Genomic DNA, 24,557 nt, shown 5'->3' with positions numbered 1-24,557 from the left:
CAGGTTTATACAGCGGGCCACTTTGCCCTATTTGGAGTGTGCCATGGCCAAACCTATTCTGTGTTGTGCTATTGCTGCCTGTTCACTGGATCATCGTGATGCTAATGCCTCTGTCATGAAATATCTCACAGATTTCCTCGGCTGTGCTACACGCAAAGAGGTTTGTATCATTTGGTAATTGATCAAATCACCTGAAATCATTCACAATTAATTGCTGTGCTAAGATTGTCCTCATCAACATTTCATCATTGCACTTAAATCTAATTCAATTAGGCCCTAAAGTTTGAATGTGTCAAAAGTCACCTACGTTTACAGTCCTTCCAATTAGTGACTCCAATTTTAACCTCAAACAGATTTGCTCAGGTTTAAGGCCATTCCAATCTGAATTATTGTTCTTTGGATTTTGGAATTTTAAAATTGGAGCGAGTGATTTTTTTTTCCTTTTTTAGCTCACCTGGCCCGAAGGGCCGGTGAGCTTATGCCATGGTGCAGCGTCCGTCGTCCGTCGTCCGTCAACTTTTTCTTTAAATCGCTACTAGTCATAAAGTATTGAATGGATTTTCACCAAATTTGGTCAGGAACATCCTTGGGGGAAGGGGAACAGAGTTTGTATACAGTTTTACTCTGAACCCCCAGGGGCCTGAGGGGCGGGGCCAAATAGGGGAAATAGGGGAAATAGGGTTAATCCTTTAAATCGCTACTTGTCATAAAGTTATGAATGAATTTGAACCAAATTTGGTCAGGAACATCCTTGGCAGAAGGTGAACAGAGTTTGTATAAATTTTTACTCTGAACCCCCAGGGGCCTGAGGGGCGGGGCCAAATAGGGGAAATAGGGTTACTCCTTTAAATCGCTACTAGTCATAAAGTTATGAATGAATTTGAACCAAATTTGGCCAGGAACATCCTTGGCAGAAGGGGAACAGAGTTTGTATAAATTTTTACTCTGAACCCCTAGGGACCTGAGGGGCGGGGCCAAATAGGGGAAATAGGGTTACTCCTTTAAATCGCTACTAGTCATAAAGTTATGAATGAATTTGAACCAAATTTGGTCAGTGACATCCTTGGCAGAAAGGGAACAGAGTTTGTATAAATTTTTACTCTGAACCCCCAGGGGCCTGAGGGGCGGGGCCAAATAGGGAAATAGGGTTACTCCTTTAAATCGCTACTAGTCATAAAGTTATGAATGAATTTGAACCAAATTTGGTCAGGAACATCCTTGGCAGAAGGGGAACAGAGTTTGTATAAATTTTTACTCTGAACCCCTAGGGACCTGAGAGGCGGGGCCAAATAGGGGAAATAGGGTTACTCCTTTAAATCGCTACTAGTCATAAAGTTATTAATGAATTTGAACCAAATTTGGTCAGGAACATTCTTGGCAGAAGGTGAACAGAGTTTGTTTAAATTTTTACTCTGAACCCCAAGGGGCCTGAGGGGCGGGGCCAAATAGGGGAAATAAGGTTACTCCTTTAAATCGCTACTAGTCATAAAGTTATGAATGAATTTTAACCAAATTCGGTCAGTAACATCCTTGGCAGAAGGGGAACAGAGTTTGTATAAATTTTTACACTGAACCCCCAGGGGCCTGAGGGGCGGGGCCAAATAGGGGAAATAGGGTTACTCCTTTAAATCGCTACTAGTCATAAAGTTATGAATGAATTTGAACCAAATTTGGTCAGGAACATCCTTGGTAGAAGGGGAACATACTTTGTATAAATTTTTACTCTGAACCCCAAGGGACCTGAGGGGCGGGGCCAAATAGGGAAATAGGGGTTTATCCTTTAAATCGCTATTATTCATAAAGTTATTAATGGATTTGAACCAAATTTGGTCTGGAAAATTCTTAGGGGAAGGGGGAAAGAGAGTTTATATAAATATTGACTCTGACCACCAAGGGGCCTGAAGGGAGGGGCCAAATAGGGGAAATAGAGATTTGAGTTTTAAATGGATTTGAACCCAGTTTGGTCAGAAACATCCGTGGTGATGGGGGAACAGATTTTGCATAAATGGTTACTGTGACCCTCAATCCCATAACTATGTATAGTAACACTGGGCATTAAGGGATAAACACAATTCTTATGTAAACATAGGCCAAAGGGTTTTCCCCACCCTAAGGGACTTAGTTTCTTTAAACACCATTATGTTGTAAAAAATAATCCATATGGTCTTTCAGAGAGTACATTTTTGTATAATGTATTAACAAATTGAACATGAACATTATTTTGACATTTGGTCAAATCCAACCAGGTGAGCGATACAGGCCCCATGGGCCTCTTGTTGTTGTATGTGACAAGGTAATACATTCACTCAAGTGTAAGATATTACTTTGCTCAAAACATACTAGATAAAATAGGAAATTTAGCATTTAATACAATATTTTTAAAATAAAAAGATTTTCCTACCTACATGTACCTATTCTCTTGCTATTGTTAGTGGAAATTATTACATTATCCTCAGGTTAAGGTTTCTAGTCAATGACTCCAGTTCTAACCCAGTATAGTTATCCTCAGGTTAAGGTTTGTAGTCAATGACTCCTGTTCTAACCCTATATAGTTATCCTCAGGTTAAGGTTTCTAGTCAATGACTTCTGTTCTAACCCTGTATAGTTATCCTCAGGTTAAGGTTTCTGGTCAATGTCTCCTGTTCTAACCCAGTATAGTTATCCTCAGGTTAAGGTTTCTGGTCAATGACTCCTGTTCTAACCCAGTATAGTTATCCTCAGGTTAAGGTTGGTAGTCAATGACTCCTGTTCTAACCCTGTATAGTTATCCTCAGGTTAAGGTTTCTAGACAACGACTTCTGTTCTAACCCTGTATAGTTATCCTCAGGTTAAGGTTTCTGGTCAATGACTCCTGTTCTAACCCTGTATAGTTATCCTCAGGTTAAGGTTTCTAGTCAATGACTCCTGTTCTAACCCTGTATAGTTATCCTCAGGTTAAGGTTTGTAGTCAATGACTCCTGTTCTAACCCTGTATAGTTATCCTCAGGTTAAGGTTGGTAGTCAATGATTCCAGTTCTAACCCTGTATAGTTATCCTCAGGTTAAAGTTTGTAGTAAATGACTCCTGTTCTAACCCTGTATAGTTATCCTCGGGTTAAGGTTTCTAGTCAATGACTCCTGTTCTAACCCAGTATAGTTATCCTCAGGTTAAGGTTTCTGGTCAATGACTCCTGTTCTAATCCTGTATAGTTATCCTCAGGTTAAGGTTTCTAGTCAACGACTCCTGTTCTAACCCTGTATAGTTATCCTCAGGTTAAGGTTGGTAGTCAATGACTCCAGTTCTAACCCTGTATAGTTATCCTCGGGTTAAGGTTTCTAGTCAATGACTCCTGTTCTAATCCTGTATAGTTATCCTCAGGTTAAGGTTTCTAGTCAACGACTCCTGTTCTAACCCTGTATAGTTATCCTCAGGTTAAGGTTTCTAGTCAACGACTCCTGTTCTAACCCTGTATAGTTATCCTCGGGTTAAGGTTTCTAGTCAATGACTCCTGTTCTAACCCTGTATAGTTATCCTCGGGTTAAGGTTTCTAGTCAATGACTCCTGTTCTAACCCTGTATAGTTATCCTCGGGTTAAGGTTTCTAGTCAATGACTCCTGTTCTAACCCTGTATAGTTATCCTCAGGTTAAGGTTTCTAGTCAATGACTCCTGTTCTAACCCTGTATAGTTATCCTCAGGTTAAGGTTTCTAGTCAATGACTCCTGTTCTAACCCTGTAAAGTTATCCTCAGGTTAAGGTTTCTAGTCAGTGACTCCTGTTCTAACCCTGTATAGTTATCCTCGGGTTAAGGTTTCTAGTCAATGACTCCTGTTCTAACCCAGTATAGTTAACCTCAGGTTAAGGTTGGTAGTCAATGACTCCTGTTCTGACCCAGTATAGTTATGCTCAGGTTAAGGTTTCTAGTCAATGACTTTAATCTTAACCCTGAATAGTTATCTTCATTTTATTTCACTGATAAATCCTACATCAAACACAGTAGTCTTTTTGATTATGTTACAGGATAAGGAAGACTTTGCTGTGAGACAGACGTCGGTTAAAACACTGCTCACTGAACATGGCCAGGCCCTGGTTAATGCTCTAATAAATGGCTGTATCTTCTCCCTGCCCACCTTCATGACTGTAGATATTGGCGAAGTCATCTATGAACTCATGATCATCGATAGACCCGTATGTATTAACTAGTGTTGTTTCAGCTTTGAACATTTTAGTAAATGAACATTTACCCAGTGCATTAAGAGATAGAATTTTGTGTACCACAATTACCAAGAACTATAGAGATAGAACTGTGTGTACCACAATTACCCAGACCTATAGAGATAGAACTGTGTGTACCTCAATTACCTAGAACTATAGAGATAGAACTGTGTGTACCACAATTACCCAGAACTATATAGAACTGTGTGTACCACAATTACCCAGAACTACATAGAACTGTGTGTACCACAATTACCCAGAACTATAGAGATAGAACTGTGTGTACCACAATAACCCATAACTATTTAGAACTTTGTGTACCACAATTACCCAGAACTATATAGAACTGTGTGTACCACAATTACCCAGAACTATAGAGATAGAACTGTGTGTACCACAATAACCCATAACTATTTAGAACTGTGTGTACCACAATTACCCAGAACTATATAGAACTGTGTGTACCACAATTACCAAGAACATTAGAGATGGAACTGTGTCACAATTACCCAGAACATTAGAGATGGAACTGTGTGTACCACAATTACCCAGAACTATAGAGATAGAACTGTGTGTACCACAATTACCCAGAACTATAGAGATAGAACTGTGTGTACCACAATTACCCAGAACTATATAGAACTGTGTGTACCACAATTACCCAGAACTATATAGAACTGTGTGTACCACAATTACCCAGAACTATATAGAACTGTGTGTACCACAATTACCCAGAACTATAGAGATAGAACTGTGTGTACCACAATTACCCAGAACTATAGAGATAAAACTGTGTGTACCACAATTACCCAGAACTATAGAGATAGAACTGTATGTACCACAATTACCCAGAACATTAGAGATGGAACTGTGTGTACTACAATTACCCAGAACATTAGAGATAGAACTGTGTGTACCAATTACCCAGAACTATAGAGATAGAACTGTGTGTACCACAATTACCCAGAACTATAGAGATAGAACTGTGTGTACCACAATTACCCAGAACTATAGAGATAGAACTGTGTGTACCACAATTACCCAGAACATTAGAGATAGAACTGTGTGTACCAATTACCCAGAACTATAGAGATAGAACTGTGTGTACCACAATTACCCAGAACTATAGAGATAGAACTGTGTGTACCACAATTACCCAGAACTATATAGAACTGTGTGTACCACAATTACCCAGAACTATAGAGATAGAACTGTGTGTACCACAATTACCCAGAACTATATAGAACTGTGTGTACCACAATTACCCAGAACTATATAGAACTGTGTGTACCACAATTACCCAGAACTATATAGAACTGTGTGTACAACAATTACCCAGAACTATAGAGATAGAACTGTGTGTACCACAATTACCCAGAACTATAGAGATAAAACTGTGTGTACCACAATTACCCAGAACTATAGAGATAGAACTGTGTGTACCACAATTACCCAGAACATTAGAGATAGAACTGTGTACCACAATTACCCAGAACTATATAGAACTGTGTGTACCACAATTACCCAGAACTATATAGAACTGTGTGTACCACAATTACCCAGAACTATATAGAACTGTGTGTACCACAATTACCCAGAACATTAGAGATGGAACTGTGTGTACCACAATTACCCAGAACTATAGAGATAGAACTGTGTGTACCACAAATACCCAGAACTATAGAGATAGAACTGTGTGTACCACAATTACCCAGAACTATAGAGACCTGTGAACCACAATTACCTAGAACTATAGAGATAGAACTATGTGTACCACAATTACCAAGATCTATATAGATAGAACTGTGTGTACCACAATTACCTAGAACTATAGAGAACTGTGTACCACAATTACCAAGAACTATAGAGATAGAACTGTGTGTACCACAATTACCCAGAACTATAGAGATAGAACTGTGTGTACCACAATTACCCAGAACTATATAGAACTGTGTGTACCACAATTCCCAGAACTATATAGAACTGTGTGTACCACAATTACCCACAACTATATAGAACTGTGTGTACCACAAATACCCAGAACTATAGAGATAGAACTGTGTGTACCACAATAACCCATAACTATATAGAACTGTGTGTACCACAATTACCCAGAACTATATAGAACTGTGTACCACAATTACCCAGAACTATAGAGATAGAACTGTGTGTACCACAAATACCCAAAACTATAGAGATAGAACTGTGTGTACCACAATTACCTAGAACTATAGAGAACTGTGTACCACAATTACCCAGAACTATATAGAACTGTGTGTACCACAATTACCTAGAACTATAGAGATAGAACTGTGTGTACCACAATTACCCAGAACTATAGAGATAGAACTGTGTGTACCACAATTACCCAGATCTATATAGAACTGTGTGTACCACAATTACCCAGAACTATAGAGATAGAACTGTGTGTACCACAATTACCTAGAACTATAGAGATAGAACTGTGTGTACCACAATTACCCAGAACTATAGAGATATAACTATGTGTACCACAATTACCCAGATCTATATAGATAGAACTGTGTGTACCACAATTACCTAGAACTATAGAGAACTGTGTACCACAATTACCAAGAACTATAGAGATAGAACTGTGTGTACCACAATTACCCAGATGTATATAGATAGAACTGTGTGTACCACAATTACCGAGAACATTAGAGATAGAACTGTGTGTACCACAATTACCCAGAACTATAGAGATAGAACTGTATGTACCTCAATTACCTAGAACTATAGAGATAGAACTGTGTGTACCACAATTACCCAGAACTATATAGAACTGTGTGTACCACAATTACCCAGAACTACATAGAACTGTGTGTACCACAATTACCCAGAACTATAGAGATAGAACTGTATGTACCACAATTACCCAGAACATTAGAGATGGAACTGTGTGTACTACAATTACCCAGAACATTAGAGATAGAACTGTGTGTACCAATTACCCAGAACTATAGAGATAGAACTGTGTGTACCACAATTACCCAGAACTATAGAGATAGAACTGTGTGTACCACAATTACCCAGAACTATAGAGATAGAACTGTGTGTACCACAATTACCCAGAACATTAGAGATAGAACTGTGTGTACCAATTACCCAGAACTATAGAGATAGAACTGTGTGTACCACAATTACCCAGAACTATAGAGATAGAACTGTGTGTACCACAATTACCCAGACCTATAGAGATAGAACTGTGTGTACCACAATTACCCAGACCTATAGAGATAGAACTGTGTGTACCACAATTACCCAGAACTATATAGAACTGTGTGTACCACAATTACCCAGAACTATAGAGATAAAACTGTGTGTACCACAATTACCCAGAACTATAGAGATAGAACTGTGTGTACCACAATTACCCAGAACATTAGAGATAGAACTGTGTACCACAATTACCCAGAACTATATAGAACTGTGTGTACCACAATTACCCAGAACTATATAGAACTGTGTGTACCACAATTACCCAGAACTATATAGAACTGTGTGTACCACAATTACCCAGAACATTAGAGATAGAACTGTGTGTACCACAATTACCCAGAACTATAGAGATAGAACTGTGTGTACCACAAATACCCAGAACTATAGAGATAGAACTGTGTGTACCACAATTACCCAGAACTATAGAGAACTGTGTACCACAATTACCTAGAACTATAGAGATAGAACTATGTGTACCACAATTACCAAGATCTATATAGATAGAACTGTGTGTACCACAATTACCTAGAACTATAGAGAACTGTGTACCACAATTACCAAGAACTATAGAGATAGAACTGTGTGTACCACAATTACCCAGAACTATAGAGATAGAACTGTGTGTACCACAATTACCCAGAACTATATAGAACTGTGTGTACCACAATTACCCAGAACTATATAGAACTGTGTGTACCACAATTACCCAGAACTATATAGAACTGTGTGTACCACAAATACCCAGAACTATAGAGATAGAACTGTGTGTACCACAATAACCCATAACTATATAGAACTGTGTGTACCACAATTACCCAGAACTATATAGAACTGTGTACCACAATTACCCAGAACTATAGAGATAGAACTGTGTGTACCACAAATACCCAGAACTATAGAGATAGAACTGTGTGTACCACAATTACCTAGAACTATAGAGAACTGTGTACCACAATTACCCAGAACTATATAGAACTGTGTGTACCACAATTACCTAGAACTATAGAGATAGAACTGTGTGTACCACAATTACCCAGAACTATATAGAACTGTGTGTACCACAATTACCCAGAACTATAGAGATAGAACTGTGTGTACCACAATTACCCAGAACTATATAGAACTGTGTGTACCACAATTACCCAGAACTATAGAGATAGAACTGTGTGTACCACAATTACCCAGATCTATATAGAACTGTGTGTACCACAATTACCCAGAACTATATAGATAGAACTGTGTGTACCACAATTACCCAGAACTATAGAGATAGAACTGTGTGTACCACAATTACCTAGAACTATAGAGATAGAACTGTGTGTACCACAATTACCCAGAACTATAGAGATATAACTATGTGTACCACAATTACCCAGATCTATATAGATAGAACTGTGTGTACCACAATTACCTAGAACTATAGAGAACTGTGTACCACAATTACCAAGAACTATAGAGATAGAACTGTGTGTACCACAATTACCCAGATCTATATAGATAGAACTGTGTGTACCACAATTACCGAGAACATTAGAGATAGAACTGTGTGTACCACAATTACCCAGAACTATAGAGATAGAACTGTGTGTACCTCAATTACCTAGAACTATAGAGATAGAACTGTGTGTACCACAATTACCCAGAACTATATAGAAGTGTGTACCACAATTACCCAGAACTACATAGAACTGTGTGTACCACAATTACCCAGAACTATAGAGATAGAACTGTATGTACCACAATTACCCAGAACATTAGAGATGGAACTGTGTGTACTACAATTACCCAGAACATTAGAGATAGAACTGTGTGTACCAATTACCCAGAACTATAGAGATAGAACTGTGTGTACCACAATTACCCAGAGCTATAGAGATAGAACTGTGTGTACCACAATTATCCAGAACTATAGAGATAGAACTGTGTGTACCACAATTACCCAGAACATTAGAGATAGAACTGTGTGTACCAATTACCCAGAACTATAGAGATAGAACTGTGTGTACCACAATTACCCAGAACTATAGAGATAGAACTGTGTTTACCACAATTACCCAGAACTATATAGAACTGTGTGTACCACAATTACCCAGAACTATAGAGATAGAACTGTGTGTACCACAATTACCCAGAACTATATAGAACTGTGTGTACCACAATTACCCAGAACTATATAGAACTGTGTGTACCACAATTACCCAGGACTATAGAGATAGAACTGTGTGTACCACAATTACCCAGAACTATATAGAACTGTGTGTACCACAATTACCCAGAACTATATAGAACTGTGTGTACCACAATTACCCAGAACTATAGAGATAGAACTGTGTGTACCACAATTACCCAGAACTATAGAGATAGAACTGTATGTACCACAATTACCCAGAACTATAGAGATAAAACTGTGTGTACCACAATTACCCAGAACTATAGAGATAGAACTGTGTGTACCACAATTACCCAGACCTATAGAGATAGAACTGTGTGTACCACAATTACCCAGAACTATATAGAACTGTGTGTACCACAATTACCCAGAACTATAGAGATAAAACTGTGTGTACCACAATTACCCAGAACTATAGAGATAGAACTGTGTGTACCACAATTACCCAGAACATTAGAGATAGAACTGTGTACCACAATTACCCAGAACTATATAGAACTGTGTGTACCACAATTACCCAGAACTATATAGAACTGTGTGTACCACAATTACCCAGAACTATATAGAACTGTGTGTACCACAATTACCCAGAACATTAGAGATGGAACTGTGTGTACCACAATTACCCAGAACTATAGAGATAGAACTGTGTGTACCACAAATACCCAGAACTATAGAGATAGAACTGTGTGTACCACAATTACCCAGAACTATAGAGAACTGTGTACCACAATTACCTAGAACTATAGAGATAGAACTATGTGTACCACAATTACCAAGATCTATATAGATAGAACTGTGTGTACCACAATTACCTAGAACTATAGAGATAGAACTGTGTACCACAATTACCAAGAACTATAGAGATAGAACTGTGTGTACCACAATTACCCAGAACTATAGAGATAGAACTGTGTGTACCACAATTACCCAGAACTATATAGAACTGTGTGTACCACAATTACCCAGAACTATATAGAACTGTGTGTACCACAATTACCCAGAACTATATAGAACTGTGTGTACCACAAATACCCAGAACTATAGAGATAGAACTGTGTGTACCACAATAACCCATAACTATATAGAACTGTGTGTACCACAATTACCCAGAACTATATAGAACTGTGTACCACAATTACCCAGAACTATAGAGATAGAACTGTGTGTACCACAAATACCCAGAACTATAGAGATAGAACTGTGTGTACCACAATTACCTAGAACTATAGAGAACTGTGTACCACAATTACCCAGAACTATATAGAACTGTGTGTACCACAATTACCTAGAACTATAGAGATAGAACTGTGTGTACCACAATTACCCAGAACTATAGAGATAGAACTGTGTGTACCACAATTACCCAGATCTATATAGAACTGTGTGTACCACAATTACCCAGAACTATATAGATAGAACTGTTTGTACCACAATTACCCAGAACTATAGAGATAGAACTGTGTGTACCACAATTACCTAGAACTATAGAGATAGAACTGTGTGTACCACAATTACCCAGATCTATATAGAACTGTGTGTACCACAATTACCCAGAACTATAGAGATATAACTATGTGTACCACAATTACCCAGATCTATATAGATAGAACTGTGTGTACCACAATTACCTAGAACTATAGAGAACTGTGTACCACAATTACCAAGAACTATAGAGATAGAACTGTGTGTACCACAATTACCCAGATCTATATAGATAGAACTGTGTGTACCACAATTACCGAGAACATTAGAGATAGAACTGTGTGTACCACAATTACCCAGAACTATATAGAACTGTGTGTACCACAATTACCCAGAACTATATAGAACTGTGTGTACCACAATTACCCAGAACTATATAGAACTGTGTGTACCACAAATACCCAGAACTATAGAGATAGAACTGTGTGTACCACAATAACCCATAACTATATAGAACTGTGTGTACCACAATTACCCAGAACTATATAGAACTGTGTACCACAATTACCCAGAACTATAGAGATAGAACTGTGTGTACCACAAATACCCAGAACTATAGAGATAGAACTGTGTGTACCACAATTACCTAGAACTATAGAGAACTGTGTACCACAATTACCCAGAACTATAGAACTGTGTGTACCACAATTACCTAGAACTATAGAGATAGAACTGTGTGTACCACAATTACCCAGAACTATAGAGATAGAACTGTGTGTACCACAATTACCCAGATCTATATAGAACTGTGTGTACCACAATTACCCAGAACTATATAGATAGAACTGTGTGTACCACAATTACCCAGAACTATAGAGATAGAACTGTGTGTACCACAATTACCTAGAACTATAGAGATAGAACTGTGTGTACCACAATTACCCAGATCTATATAGAACTGTGTGTACCACAATTACCCAGAACTATAGAGATATAACTATGTGTACCACAATTACCCAGATCTATATAGATAGAACTGTGTGTACCACAATTACCTAGAACTATAGAGAACTGTGTACCACAATTACCAAGAACTATAGAGATAGAACTGTGTGTACCACAATTACCCAGATCTATATAGATAGAACTGTGTGTACCACAATTACCGAGAACATTAGAGATAGAACTGTGTGTACCACAATTACCCAGAACTATATACATGTAGATAGAACTGTGTGTACCACAATTACCCAGAACTATATAGATAGAACTGTGTGTACCACAATTACCCAGAACTATATAGAACTGTGTGTACCACAATTACCCAGAACTATATAGATAGAACTGTGTGTACCACAATTACCTAGAACTTTAGAGATATAACTATGTGTACCACAATTACCCAGATCTATATAGATAGAACTGTGTGTACCACAATTACCCAGAACTATAGAGATAGAACTGTGTGTACCTCAATTACTCAGAACTATATAGAACTGTGTGTACCACAATTACCCAGAACTATATAGATAGAACTGTGTGTACCACAATTACCCAGAACTATAGAGATAGAACTGTGTGTACCACAATTACTCAGAACTATATAGAACTGTGTGTACCACAATTACCCAGAACTACATAGAACTGTGTGTACCACAATTACCCAGAACTATAGAGATAGAACTGTGTGTACCACAATTACCTAGAACTATAGAGAACTGTGTACCACAATTACCAGAACTATATAGAACTGTGTGTACCACAATTACCTAGAACTATAGAGATAGAACTGTGTGTACCACAATTACCCAGAACTATAGAGATAGAACTGTGTGTACCACAATTACCCAGAACTATAGAGATAGAACTGTGTGTACCACAATTACCCAGATCTATATAGAACTGTGTGTACCACAATTACCCAGAACTATATAGATAGAACTGTGTGTACCACAATTACCCAGAACTATAGAGATAGAACTGTGTGTACCACAATTACCCAGATCTATATAGAACTGTGTGTACCACAATTACCCAGAACTATATAGATAGAACTGTGTGTACCACAATTACCCAGAACTATAGAGATAGAACTGTGTGTACCACAATTACCTAGAACTATAGAGATAGAACTGTGTGTACCACAATTACCCAGAACTATAGAGATATAACTATGTGTACCACAATTACCCAGATCTATATAGATAGAACTGTGTGTACCACAATTACCTAGAACTATAGAGAACTGTGTACCACAATTACCAAGAACTATAGAGATAGAACTGTGTGTACCACAATTACCCAGATCTATATAGATAGAACTGTGTGTACCACAATTACCGAGAACATTAGAGATAGAACTGTGTGTACCACAATTACCCAGAACTATATACATGTAGATAGAACTGTGTGTACCACAATTACCCAGAACTATATAGATAGAACTGTGTGTACCACAATTACCCAGAACTATATAGAACTGTGTGTACCACAATTACCCAGAACTATATAGATAGAACTGTGTGTACCACAATTACCTAGAACTTTAGAGATATAACTATGTGTACCACAATTACCCAGATCTATATAGATAGAACTGTGTGTACCACAATTACCCAGAACTATAGAGATAGAACTGTGTGTACCTCAATTACTCAGAACTATATAGAACTGTGTGTACCACAATTACCCAGAACTATATAGATAGAACTGTGTGTACCACAATTACCCAGAACTATAGAGATAGAACTGTGTGTACCACAATTACTCAGAACTATATAGAACTGTGTGTACCACAATTACCCAGAACTACATAGAACTGTGTGTACCACAATTACCCAGAACTATAGAGATAGAACTGTGTGTACCACAATTACCCAGAACTATATAGAACTGTGTGTACCACAATTACCCAGAACTATAGAGATAGAACTGTGTGTACCACAATTACCCAGAACATTAGAGATAGAACTGTGTGTACCACAATTACCCAGAACTATATAGAACTGTGTGTACCACAATTACCAAGAACTATATAGAACTGTGTGTACCACAATTACTCAGAACATTAGAGATAGAACTGTGTTTGCATTTATTAGCTCACCTGCTGCCTGGCCTTACAGGGTCAACTTTTTCCTTTAAAAGACATTTTAATAAGCAAGCCCAGGGAGTTGATATTGGGATTTTAGGATACTGTGTTGAAGGGCCACTAATTTTGTTAAATTAATAACCTTGACCTAAATTCAAGATCACAGGGGTCAAATAGGCTAAAATCTTTAAATTACTTGTTCTTTATAAAGAAGAGTCCCAGAAAGGTGATACTGGTCATATAGGCTAAAATCTTTCAATTACTTCTACTTAATAAACAAGAGGCCCAAAGAGATGATACTGGTCCTGTAGCATGCTTGAATGAAGTGCTACTAAGTTTGTTGAAATGAATTACCTTGACCTACTTTCAAGGTCACAGAGGTCAAATAGGCTATACTCTTTAGAAGACTTCTCTATAACCAAGAGGTGCAGGGACTTCATATCAGGTCTGTAGTATGCCTGAATGGAGGGCTATCCAGTTTGTTCAAATGAATGACCTTAATCTACATTCAAAAGGGGTCATATTGACTGAAATATAAAACATAAGTATATTAGAACTCATGTGACATTAAGGCCCATAGGCCACTTGTATCAGTTGTATAATTAAAAGCAAAAATCTGAGATTGTACAATGATATTGTATGATAGTGAAAAGCAATGGTTTGTGTCTGGCTGGACATCAATGGTTTGTGTCTGGCTGGACATCAATGGTTTGTGTCTGGCTGGACATCAATGGTTTGAGTCTGGCTGGACATCAATGGTTTGAGTCTGGCTGGACATCAATGGTTTGTGTCTGGCTGGACATCAATGGTTTGTGTCTGGCTGGACATCAATGGTTTGTGTCTGGCTGGACATCAATGGTTTGTGTCTGGCTGCATGGACATCAATGGTTTGTGTCTGGCTGGACATCAATGGTTTGTGTCTGGCTGGACATCAATGGTTTGTGTCTGGCTGGACACCAATGGTTTGTGTCTGGCTGGACATCAATGGTTTGTGTCTGGCTGGACATCAATGGTTTGTGTCTGGCTGGACATCAATGGTTTGTGTCTGGCTGGACATCAATGGTTTGTGTCTGGCTGGACATCAATGGTTTGTGTCTGGCTGGACATCAAAAGCAACAAAAACTGACCATTGTTATATCATAGTCAATAAAACAATGAACAATGAATCAAATTGTTACGTTTCTATTAAGTAACATGTAGCCTGTTTATTGTGGCCATGCAGGTAGGACTTGAGAATTGTACCTGCTGCCCTAATTAAATTATCGCAAGAGGCGACTGAATTAGGAATCTTAATCTTTTCTCTTCTTTCTTTTCTTCTTTTGTAGTTTTAAGTGTTTTTTTTCAGGTTTTCTGTAAATGGCTGGAAGTCATGTTAAAGTCACTTCAAACAGAGGGTAGTGGAGGGGCAGTAACAGCAACTCATAAACAGCTCACAGATTTCCACAAAGCTGTTACCAGGTAAATATAATTAACTTACAGGTGATATACTGTATTACGATAAATAAACAGCTCACAGATTTCCACAAAGCTGTTACCAGGTAAATATAATTAACTTACAGGTAATATACTGTATAACGATAATAATTGATGTTTTGTTAAATGTCCTGTTGTTTTCTAGTAATTAACTTACCGAGGATATACTGTATCACGATAATAATGAATGTTTTGTTAAATGTCCTATTGTTATATTGTATCATGATAATATTGAATGTTTTGTGAAATGTCCTGTATTTGGGTGATAATATATCCCTTATTTTGATATCTTTCAGCGCTGAGAATGTGAAGCAGGTGTCTAACGCTCTGAGGGAGTTTGCTCGCTTGTATAGATAGGATACACCTACACTCCTGTGAAATTTGTCTTTCCTTCCTGGCTGTCATGTGATGCTGATTTATATGGCTAAGCAATGCTGAGTTATGTTGTGATACATATCCCGTAGTCCTGTGATTAGGAGCCATGTGGTCATGTAATGCTGAGCAGGTGGTCATGTGACTTGGTCTGTAAGACCCTTCCTGATGTTAGTGATGTGTGTTACATTGTGTTTGTTCAGATCATGGCTGGTCATTGGAATGAAATGCAAAAGTAACCAACTGTGTGACCAATATATCATATTTCATCATCAATATAGACTGGGGAAACCCTATCAGTATAAAATCCTGTTTCCTGTTGTGATTGTGGACTTTTAATAGACAGTCATCTCCATGAGCAGTGGTAACCCGGAGTATTCCTCCAATCACCTGGCTAGTCCCAGGTGATTAGTAAGAAAACAAGCCTCAAAAACACTTTTATTGTCCACTACAAGGGTTGTCCGGGATGAAGTCATGCATGGACTTTAAAGCTATTTTAGAGAAGTGACTAGTGAATTAGCCCCTGATTTTAGTCTGTAAGCTAGCTCACCCTTACACTACTGATTACAGCCCTCCTCTACAGACATGTGCTGTGGAAATGAAGTAGAGTTACCTTATTTACCTCAAAAGCTTACTTAGCAGCATGCATTCAAGAATTCTTTCAACCAAGTCATATTTATATTTTTCTTATTTTTGTTTTTCTCGATTGTGTTGAACCAAAGTTTACATATTTTGTATCATGGTGCCTGCAATCTGTCTGTCAATATTTATACCTCTTTTCCTTTTAATTTAAGAGCAATTTTTTTCCAATTTTGACTGGGATCATATTTACTGAACAATAGTGATTCAAAATCATACAGATTAAGGGACTGTCCTCCAGTGGTGTGAAGAAAAAACTTTAAATTGTTTAACGTCTTTTCAATGCAGTGAAACCAACCATACTCAACTACACCTGACTGAGGATACAGGGTAAATCATTCCAATTATGTCCACCAACTTGTCTCGTTTAGAAATAAGGAATGAATACTGACTATTTAATTGTGTGTGAGGTACAATTAGGTCCTTATATCAACATACAGATGCCCAATAGTAATCACTCACTTAATTGGTCAAGATGTCCAATTTACAAACATACATTCTGAGTCAGGAAGTTCAAGGTCATTAAATTTAAAGATCAAATTTGTATCTTTTCATTGATAAACACTTTGTCATGACACTATGAAGCAATGTTGGTAATATATAAATCAGCTGACTATAAATTTCAAGGTCACTGGAACATAGGAAAATGGCTTCTTGATGATTATAGGGGATATATTGATACATAACATGGGCCCTTGCTGACCTGTTTGGGACCAGACTTTTGGCTCTTTTCCAAAACTGATTTCTTGAGTTATAAGTTTTCAAGGTTTGTATCACCACACATATTGATACAACTGCTTCATATGACAAAAGACCATTACACTCTATTAAAAAGTGGAACTCATTCTTGCAATGGTACCCCTGTCCCCAAAAGGCTTGTTTGTTTACAATATTGAATAATAATATCAATGATAAAAATATTTTATAATAATTACTTAAATATTTAGGTGAGTGATGGAGACCCTCTGGGCCTCTTCATTTTTTATAAGAATCTCTTTATGGACTGTATTTTTATGCATTGATGATATTGCATAATTATTTGAACAATTGATACTTTTAATTATTGTACATTATGTATGCAATTATGATTTAAATTTGTAGACAACATTAATATGTATATTTTAATTATTTCATGCATTATGTCATATGTAAGATACAGATAAAATTATGTTTATCATTTTAGGATCTGTGACCCCTCATTGTCAAGACTTTTCAATTCATTTAAACAACCAAACCTAGTCAGATTGTAAAGGTGTGTGAAAGGGTTCTTAAGTTTGATCAAATGAATGACACTATCACAAGTTTCAAAATTAGTATGCTAAAAACTTATTTGTAATATTCATGGTCCACAGTAATGATACCAGATCTGCTGGTAGGAAGACCCAGGAATCTTCCGTGGGGAATTTCCTCAATAGATTACTGAAGACCTGGGAATCTCCTGTGGGGAATTTTCTCAATAGATTACTGAAGACCTGGGAATCTCCCGTGAAATCTTCCGTGGGGAATTTTCTCAATAGATTACTGAAGACCTAGGAATCTTCCGTGGGGAATTTTCTCAATAGATTACTGAAGACCTGGGAATCTTCCGTGGGGAATTTCCTCAATAGATTACTGAAGACCTGGGAATCTCCCGTGGGGAATTACCTCAATAGATTACTGAAGACCCAGGAATCTTCTGTGGGGAATTTCCTCAATAGATTACTGAAGACCTGGGAATCTCCCGTGGGGAATTACCTCAATAGATTACTGAAGACCTAGAAATCCTCCGTGGGGAATTTTCTCAATAGATTACTGAAGACCTGGGAATCTTCCGTGGGGAATTTTCTCAATAGATTACTGAAGACCTAGGAATCTCCCGTGGGGAATTTTCTCAATAGATTACTGAAGACCTAGAAATATTCCGTGGGGAATTTTTTCAAGAATTAACTCAATATGAAAAACATCAAACAATGTGTATTCCTTAATGCCTATAAAAGATAAAGGAATATTTGACTTGTAACTTGTACACCTCCTTAAGACCTCCAGTGTAGGGACATTTAACTTGTACACCTCCTTAAGACCTCCAGTGTAGGGACATTTAACTTTAATACTTTTGTACGTCCAAGAATGTTGGACGATTTGCCTTACAAAGTTTACACCTCCATAAGGCATAGTGTATGAATGAACCAAGTGTACAGCAATGGTCTTTTACCTGCTAAGTTAGCTTCCTATCACCACTTCACCCTGTAGGCATTACTGTACATCAGTAGGAAAAGTCATTCTTACAACTGTGCCTTTACAACATCTAGACTTGCACATTCTTTCCTATACATGTGTATGTTTTTAGATTTCATGTAAAAATTACAGAGAAATTAAAATATGAGCTTTGGTCATTATTACATCCAAGTTATTTTGTTTATTTAGTGATCTACAGGCATAGTTGTGTTTATGATCCTGGTAACAATAACCTGAATATATAACTGTGTGTAAGAGACATGTATAACTGACCTTTATAGAAAAGGCGAGATTGATCTTTTAAAAAAAAACGGGACTTACTAGCTAACGACTTGACTTTTGTGAAAACTGTCTATCATTGACCTTCACTGAAAAACTGAATATGATATCTGACTTTGACCTTCATTGACAAACTGCACATGAGAATGTCCGACTTCCTCTAACAAGCTGATGTGAGAAATGTCTGACCTTCACTGACAAAGTAAATGTGAGAAATGTCTGACCTTCACTGACAAAGTAGATGTGAGGAATATATTGCTTTCACTGACAAAGTAGATGTCAGAAATGTCTGACCTTCACTGACAAAGTACATGTGAGGAATGTCTGACCTTCACTGACAAAGTACATGTGAGGAATGTCTGACCTTCACTGACAAAGTAGATGTGAGAAATGTCTGACCTTCACTGACAAAGTAGATGTCAAAAATGTCTGACCTTCACTGACAAAGTAGATGTGAGGAATGTATGACCTTCACTGACAAGTAGATGTGAGGAATATATTGCTTTCACTGACTGTTTGTGACACAAATTGAACATTAATATTTGCACTATAATTAAACATGAAGGGTAAAATCAAAAGACCATGTTTCTACGGTCCCTATACAAAAAACTTGTAATCCTTCACAGTGATACAAATCCATGTTTCTACGGTCCCTATATAAAATACTTGTAATCCTTCACAGTGATACAAATCCATGTTTCTACGGTCCCTATACAAAAAACATTAATCCTTCACCGTGATACAAATCCATGTTTCTACGGTCCCTATACAAAATGCTTGTAATCCTTCACCGTGATACAAATCTATGTTTCTACGGTCCCTATACAAAAAACATTAATCCTTCACAGTGATACTAATCCATGTTTCTACGGTCCCTATACAAAAAACATTAATCCTTCACCGTGATACAAATCCATGTTTCTACGGTCCCTATACAAAAAACATTTAATCCTTCACCGTGATGAAAATCCATGTTTCTACGGTCCCTATACAAAAAACTTTTAATACTTCACCGTGATACAAATCCATGTTTCTACGGTCCCTATACAAAATACTTGTAATCCTTCACAGTGATACAAATCCATGTTTCTCCGATCCCTATACAAAATACTTGTAATCCTTCACAGTGATACAAATCCATGTTTCTACGGTCCCTATACAAAAAACATTTAATCCTTCACAGTGATACAAATCCATGTTTCTACGGTCCCTATACAAAAAACATTTAATCCTTCACCGTGATACAAATCCATGTTTCTACGGTCCCTATACAAAAAACATTTAATCCTTCACAGTGATACAAATCCATGTTTCTACGGTCCCTATACAAAAAACATTTAATCCTTCACCGTGATACAAATCCATGTTTCTACGGTCCCTATACAAAAAACTTTTAATACTTCACCGTGATAGAAATCCATGTTTCTACGGTCCCTATACAAAATACTTGTAATCCTTCACAGTGATACAAATCCATGTTTCTACGGTCCCTATACAAAAAACATTTAATACTTCACAGTGATACAAATCCATGTTTCTACGGTCCCTATACAAAAAACTTTTAATACTTCACAGTGATACAAATCCATGTTTCTACGGTCCCTATACAAAAAACTTTTAATACTTCACAGTGATACAAATTAATGGTTGTGTGTCTTGGATAAACACAATGATTTTGCTTCTGATAACATTTTTTTTTACCTAGTAAACTAAATTAAAAATGACATCTTTTCAGTACGACTGATCAAAATTAAGATAAAAAGGACACTGTTAGAGAACCTGTCTGCTGGAAAGTGTGCAGTCTATTTCCCTTTCCCGAATACCAATCTGAGGGGTTTCCTTCAGTGGGAGGTCAGGATGTGTCCTGTGTAGAGTTAGATCCTACCCTACTCTGTGAAGAGTTGGACCCCTTCCTACTGGGATGGCCAGGTATTTCCTGTGTAGAGTTGGACCCCTTCCTACTGGGATGGCTAGGTATTTCAAGTGAAGAGTTGGACCCCTTCCTACTGGGATGGCTAGGTATTTCCTGTGAAGAGTTGGACCCCTACTGGGATGGCTAGGTATTTCAAGTGAAGAGTTGGACCCCTTCCTACTGGGATGGCTAGGTATTTCCTGTGTAGTGTTGGACCCCTACTGGGATGGCCAGGTATTTCCTGTGTAGAGTTGGACCCCTTCCTACTGAGATGGCTAGGTATTTCCTGTGTAGTGTTGGACCCCTACTGGGATGGCTAGGTATTTCCTGTGTAGAGTTGGACCCCTACTGGGATGGCTAGGTATTTCCTGTGTAGTGTTGGACCCCTTCCTACTGGGATGGCTAGGTATTTCCTGTGTAGAGTTGGACCCCTACTGGGATGGCTAGGTATTTCCTGTGTAGAGTTGGACCCCTACTGGGATGGCTAGGTATTTCCTGTGAAGAGTTGGACCCCTTCCTACTGGGATGGCTAGGTATTTCCTGTGTAGAGTTGGACCCCTACTGGGATGGCTAGGTATTTCCTGTGTAGAGTTGGACCCCTACTGGGATGGCCAGGTATTTCCTGTGTAGAGTTGGACTCCTACTGGGATGGCTAGGTATTTCCTGTGTAGAGTTGGACCCCTTCTGGGATGGCTAGGTATTTTCTGTGAAGAGTTGGACCCCTACTGGGATGGCTAGGTATTTCCTGTGAAGAGTTGGACCCCTACTGGGATGGCTAGGTATTTCCTGTGTACAGTTGGACCCCTTCCTACTGGGATGGCTAGGTATTTCCTGTGTAGTGTTGGACCCCTACTGGGATGGCTACGTATTTCCTGTGAAGAGTTGGACCCCTACTGGGATGGCTACGTAATTCCTGTGTAGAGTTGGACCCCTACTGGGATGGCTAGGTATTTCCTGTGTAGAGTTGGACCCCTACTGGGATGGCTAGGTATTTCCTGTGAAGAGTTGGACCCCTTCCTACTGGGATGGCTAGGTATTTCCTGTGAAGAGTTGGACCCCTACTGGGATGGCTAGGTATTTCCTGTGTAGAGTTGGACCCCTTCCTACTGGGATGGCTAGGTATTTCCTGTGTAGAGTTGGACCCCTACTGGGATGGCCAGGTATTTCCTGTGTAGAGTTGGACCCCTACTGGGATGGTTAGGTATTTCCTGTGTAGAGTTAGACCCCTTCCTACTGGGATGGCTAGGTATTTCCTGTGAAGAGTTGGACCCCTTCCTACTGGGATGGCTAGGTATTTCCTGTGTAGAGTTGGACCCCTACTGGGATGGCTAGGTATTTCCTGTGTAGAGTTGGACCCCTACTGGGATGGCCAGGTATTTCCTGTGTAGAGTTGGACTCCTACTGGGATGGCTAGGTATTTCCTGTGTAGAGTTGGACCCCTACTGGGATGGCTAGGTATTTTCTGTGAAGAGTTGGACCCCTACTGGGATGGCTAGGTATTTCCTGTGTAGAGTTGGACCCCTTCCTACTGGGATGGCTAGGTATTTCCTGTGTAGTGTTGGACCCCTACTGGGATGGCTACGTATTTCCTGTGAAGAGTTGGACCCCTACTGGGATGGCTACGTAATTCCTGTGTAGAGTTGGACCCCTACTGGGATGGCTAGGTATTTCCTGTGTAGAGTTGGACCCCTACTGGGATGGCTAGATATTTCCTGTGTAGAGTTGGACCCCTACTGGGATGGCTAGGTATTTCCTGTGAAGAGTTGGACCCCTTCCTACTGGGATGGCTAGGTATTTCCAGTGTAGAGTTGGACCCCTACTGGGATGGCTAGGTATTTCCTGTGTAGAGTTGGACCCCTACTGGGATGGCTAGGTATTTCATGTGTAGTGTTGGACCTACTGGGATGGCTAGGTATTTCCTGTGTAGTGTTGGACCCCTACTGGGATGGCCAGGTATTTCCTGTGTAGAGTTGGACCCCTACTGGGATGGCTAGGTATTTCCTGTGTAGAGTTGGACCCCTACTGGGATGGCTAGGTATTTCCTGTGTAGAGTTGGACCCCTACTGGGATGGCTAGGTATTTCCTGTGTAGTGTTGGACCCCTACTGGGATGGCTAGGTATTTCCTGTGTAGAGTTGGACCCCTACTGGGATGGCTAGGTATTTCCTGTGTAGAGTTGGACCCCTTCCTACTGGGATGGCTAGGTATTTCCTGTGTAGAGTTGGACCCCTACTGGGATGGCTAGGTATTTCCTGTGTAGTGTTGGACCCCTACTGGGATGGCTAGGTATTTCCTGTGAAGAGTTGGACCCCTTCCTACTGGGATGGCTAGGTATTTCCTGTGTAGAGTTAGACCCCTTCCTACTGGGATGGCTAGGTATTTCCTGTGTAGAGTTGGACCCCTACTGGGATGGCTAGGTATTTCCTGTGTAGAGTTGGACCCCTTCCTACTGGGATGGCTAGGTATTTCCTGTGTAGAGTTAGACCCCTTCCTACTGGGATGGCTAGGTATTTCCTGTGTAGAGTTGGACCCCTACTGGGATGGCTAGGTATTTCCTGTGTAGAGTTGGACCCCTTCCTACTGGGATGGCCAGGTATATCCTGTGTAGAGTTGGACCCCTACTGGGATGGCTAGGTATTTCCTGTGTAGAGTTGGACCCCTTCCTACTGTGATGGCTAGGTATTTCCTGTGTAGATTTGGACCCCTACTGGGATGGCTAGGTATTTCCTGTGAAGAGTTGGACCCCTACTGGGATGGCTAGGTATTTCCTGTGTAGAGTTAGATCCTATCCACTGGGATGTCCCCCTCCCCCCACACACACCTGGCCACACCTGATAACACGAAGGTCAGGTATTGTGTACAATAGCCACTTGTGTGTTCCCATGCTTTTTAATGCAACTGTACTATATTATACAGAACATGCATGGCACTGTACTGTGGAATGTTATAGAGAAAATACACCCAGGACACAAATATGTTCTACAATAAAATTTATTTTGTACAGATTATTGTAGTTTTGTTTTATATACAGGTCTTTTTATATACAGGTCTACCAAATGTTATATACAGGTCTACCAAATTATCACTCGCACCTGTTGACCCCACTCACACCTGATGACCCCACTCACACCTGATAACACCCACTCACACCTGATGACCCCACTCACACCTGATAACACCAACTCACACCTGATAACACCCCTCACACCTGATAACACCCCTCACACCTGATAACACCCACTCATACCTGATAACACCCACTCACACCTGATGACCCACACTCACACCTGATAACACCCAGTCACACCTGATAACACCCCTCACACCTGATAACATCCCTTACACCTGATAACACCCACTCACACCTGATAACACCCACTCACACCTGATAACGCCCACTAACACCTGATAACACCCACTCACACCTGATAACGCCCACTCACACCTGATAACACCCCTCACACCTGATAACGCCCACTCTTACCTGATAACACCCACTCACAACTGATGACCCACACTCACACCTGATAACACCCACTCACACCTGATGATCC

The 24,557-nt window shown here is 39.2% G+C and overlaps 1 protein-coding gene and 1 long non-coding RNA gene across 2 annotated transcripts in view; both read left to right on the top strand.

The window, feature by feature from the left end:
- LOC117328303 (transportin-3-like) overlaps window positions 1-18,977 on the top strand; it is a 72,523-nt gene extending 53,546 nt beyond the window's left edge. Inside the window, exons 24-27 of the mRNA XM_033885827.1 lie at window positions 4-160; window positions 3,998-4,165; window positions 15,461-15,573; window positions 15,885-18,977. Coding sequence (XP_033741718.1) covers window positions 4-160; window positions 3,998-4,165; window positions 15,461-15,573; window positions 15,885-15,945 — 499 coding nt within the window. The 3' untranslated portion in view covers window positions 15,946-18,977. The remainder of the gene's footprint in view (window positions 1-3; window positions 161-3,997; window positions 4,166-15,460; window positions 15,574-15,884) is intronic.
- Window positions 18,978-21,118: 2,141 nt separating this feature from the next.
- On the top strand, window positions 21,119-24,009 carry LOC117328305. Its single transcript, XR_004532970.1, has 4 exons — window positions 21,119-21,152; window positions 21,284-21,783; window positions 21,829-22,795; window positions 22,958-24,009. It is a non-coding gene; the product is annotated as an uncharacterized LOC117328305 (long non-coding RNA).
- The last annotated feature ends 548 nt before the right edge of the window (window positions 24,010-24,557 follow it).

This window comes from Pecten maximus, chromosome 5 (assembly GCF_902652985.1).
Source record: "Pecten maximus chromosome 5, xPecMax1.1, whole genome shotgun sequence".
NCBI classification, from domain to species: Eukaryota; Metazoa; Mollusca; class Bivalvia; order Pectinida; family Pectinidae; genus Pecten; species Pecten maximus.
The sequence above is the reverse complement of the archived record's forward strand: the minus strand, read 5'-3'. Positions and strand labels throughout refer to the sequence as shown.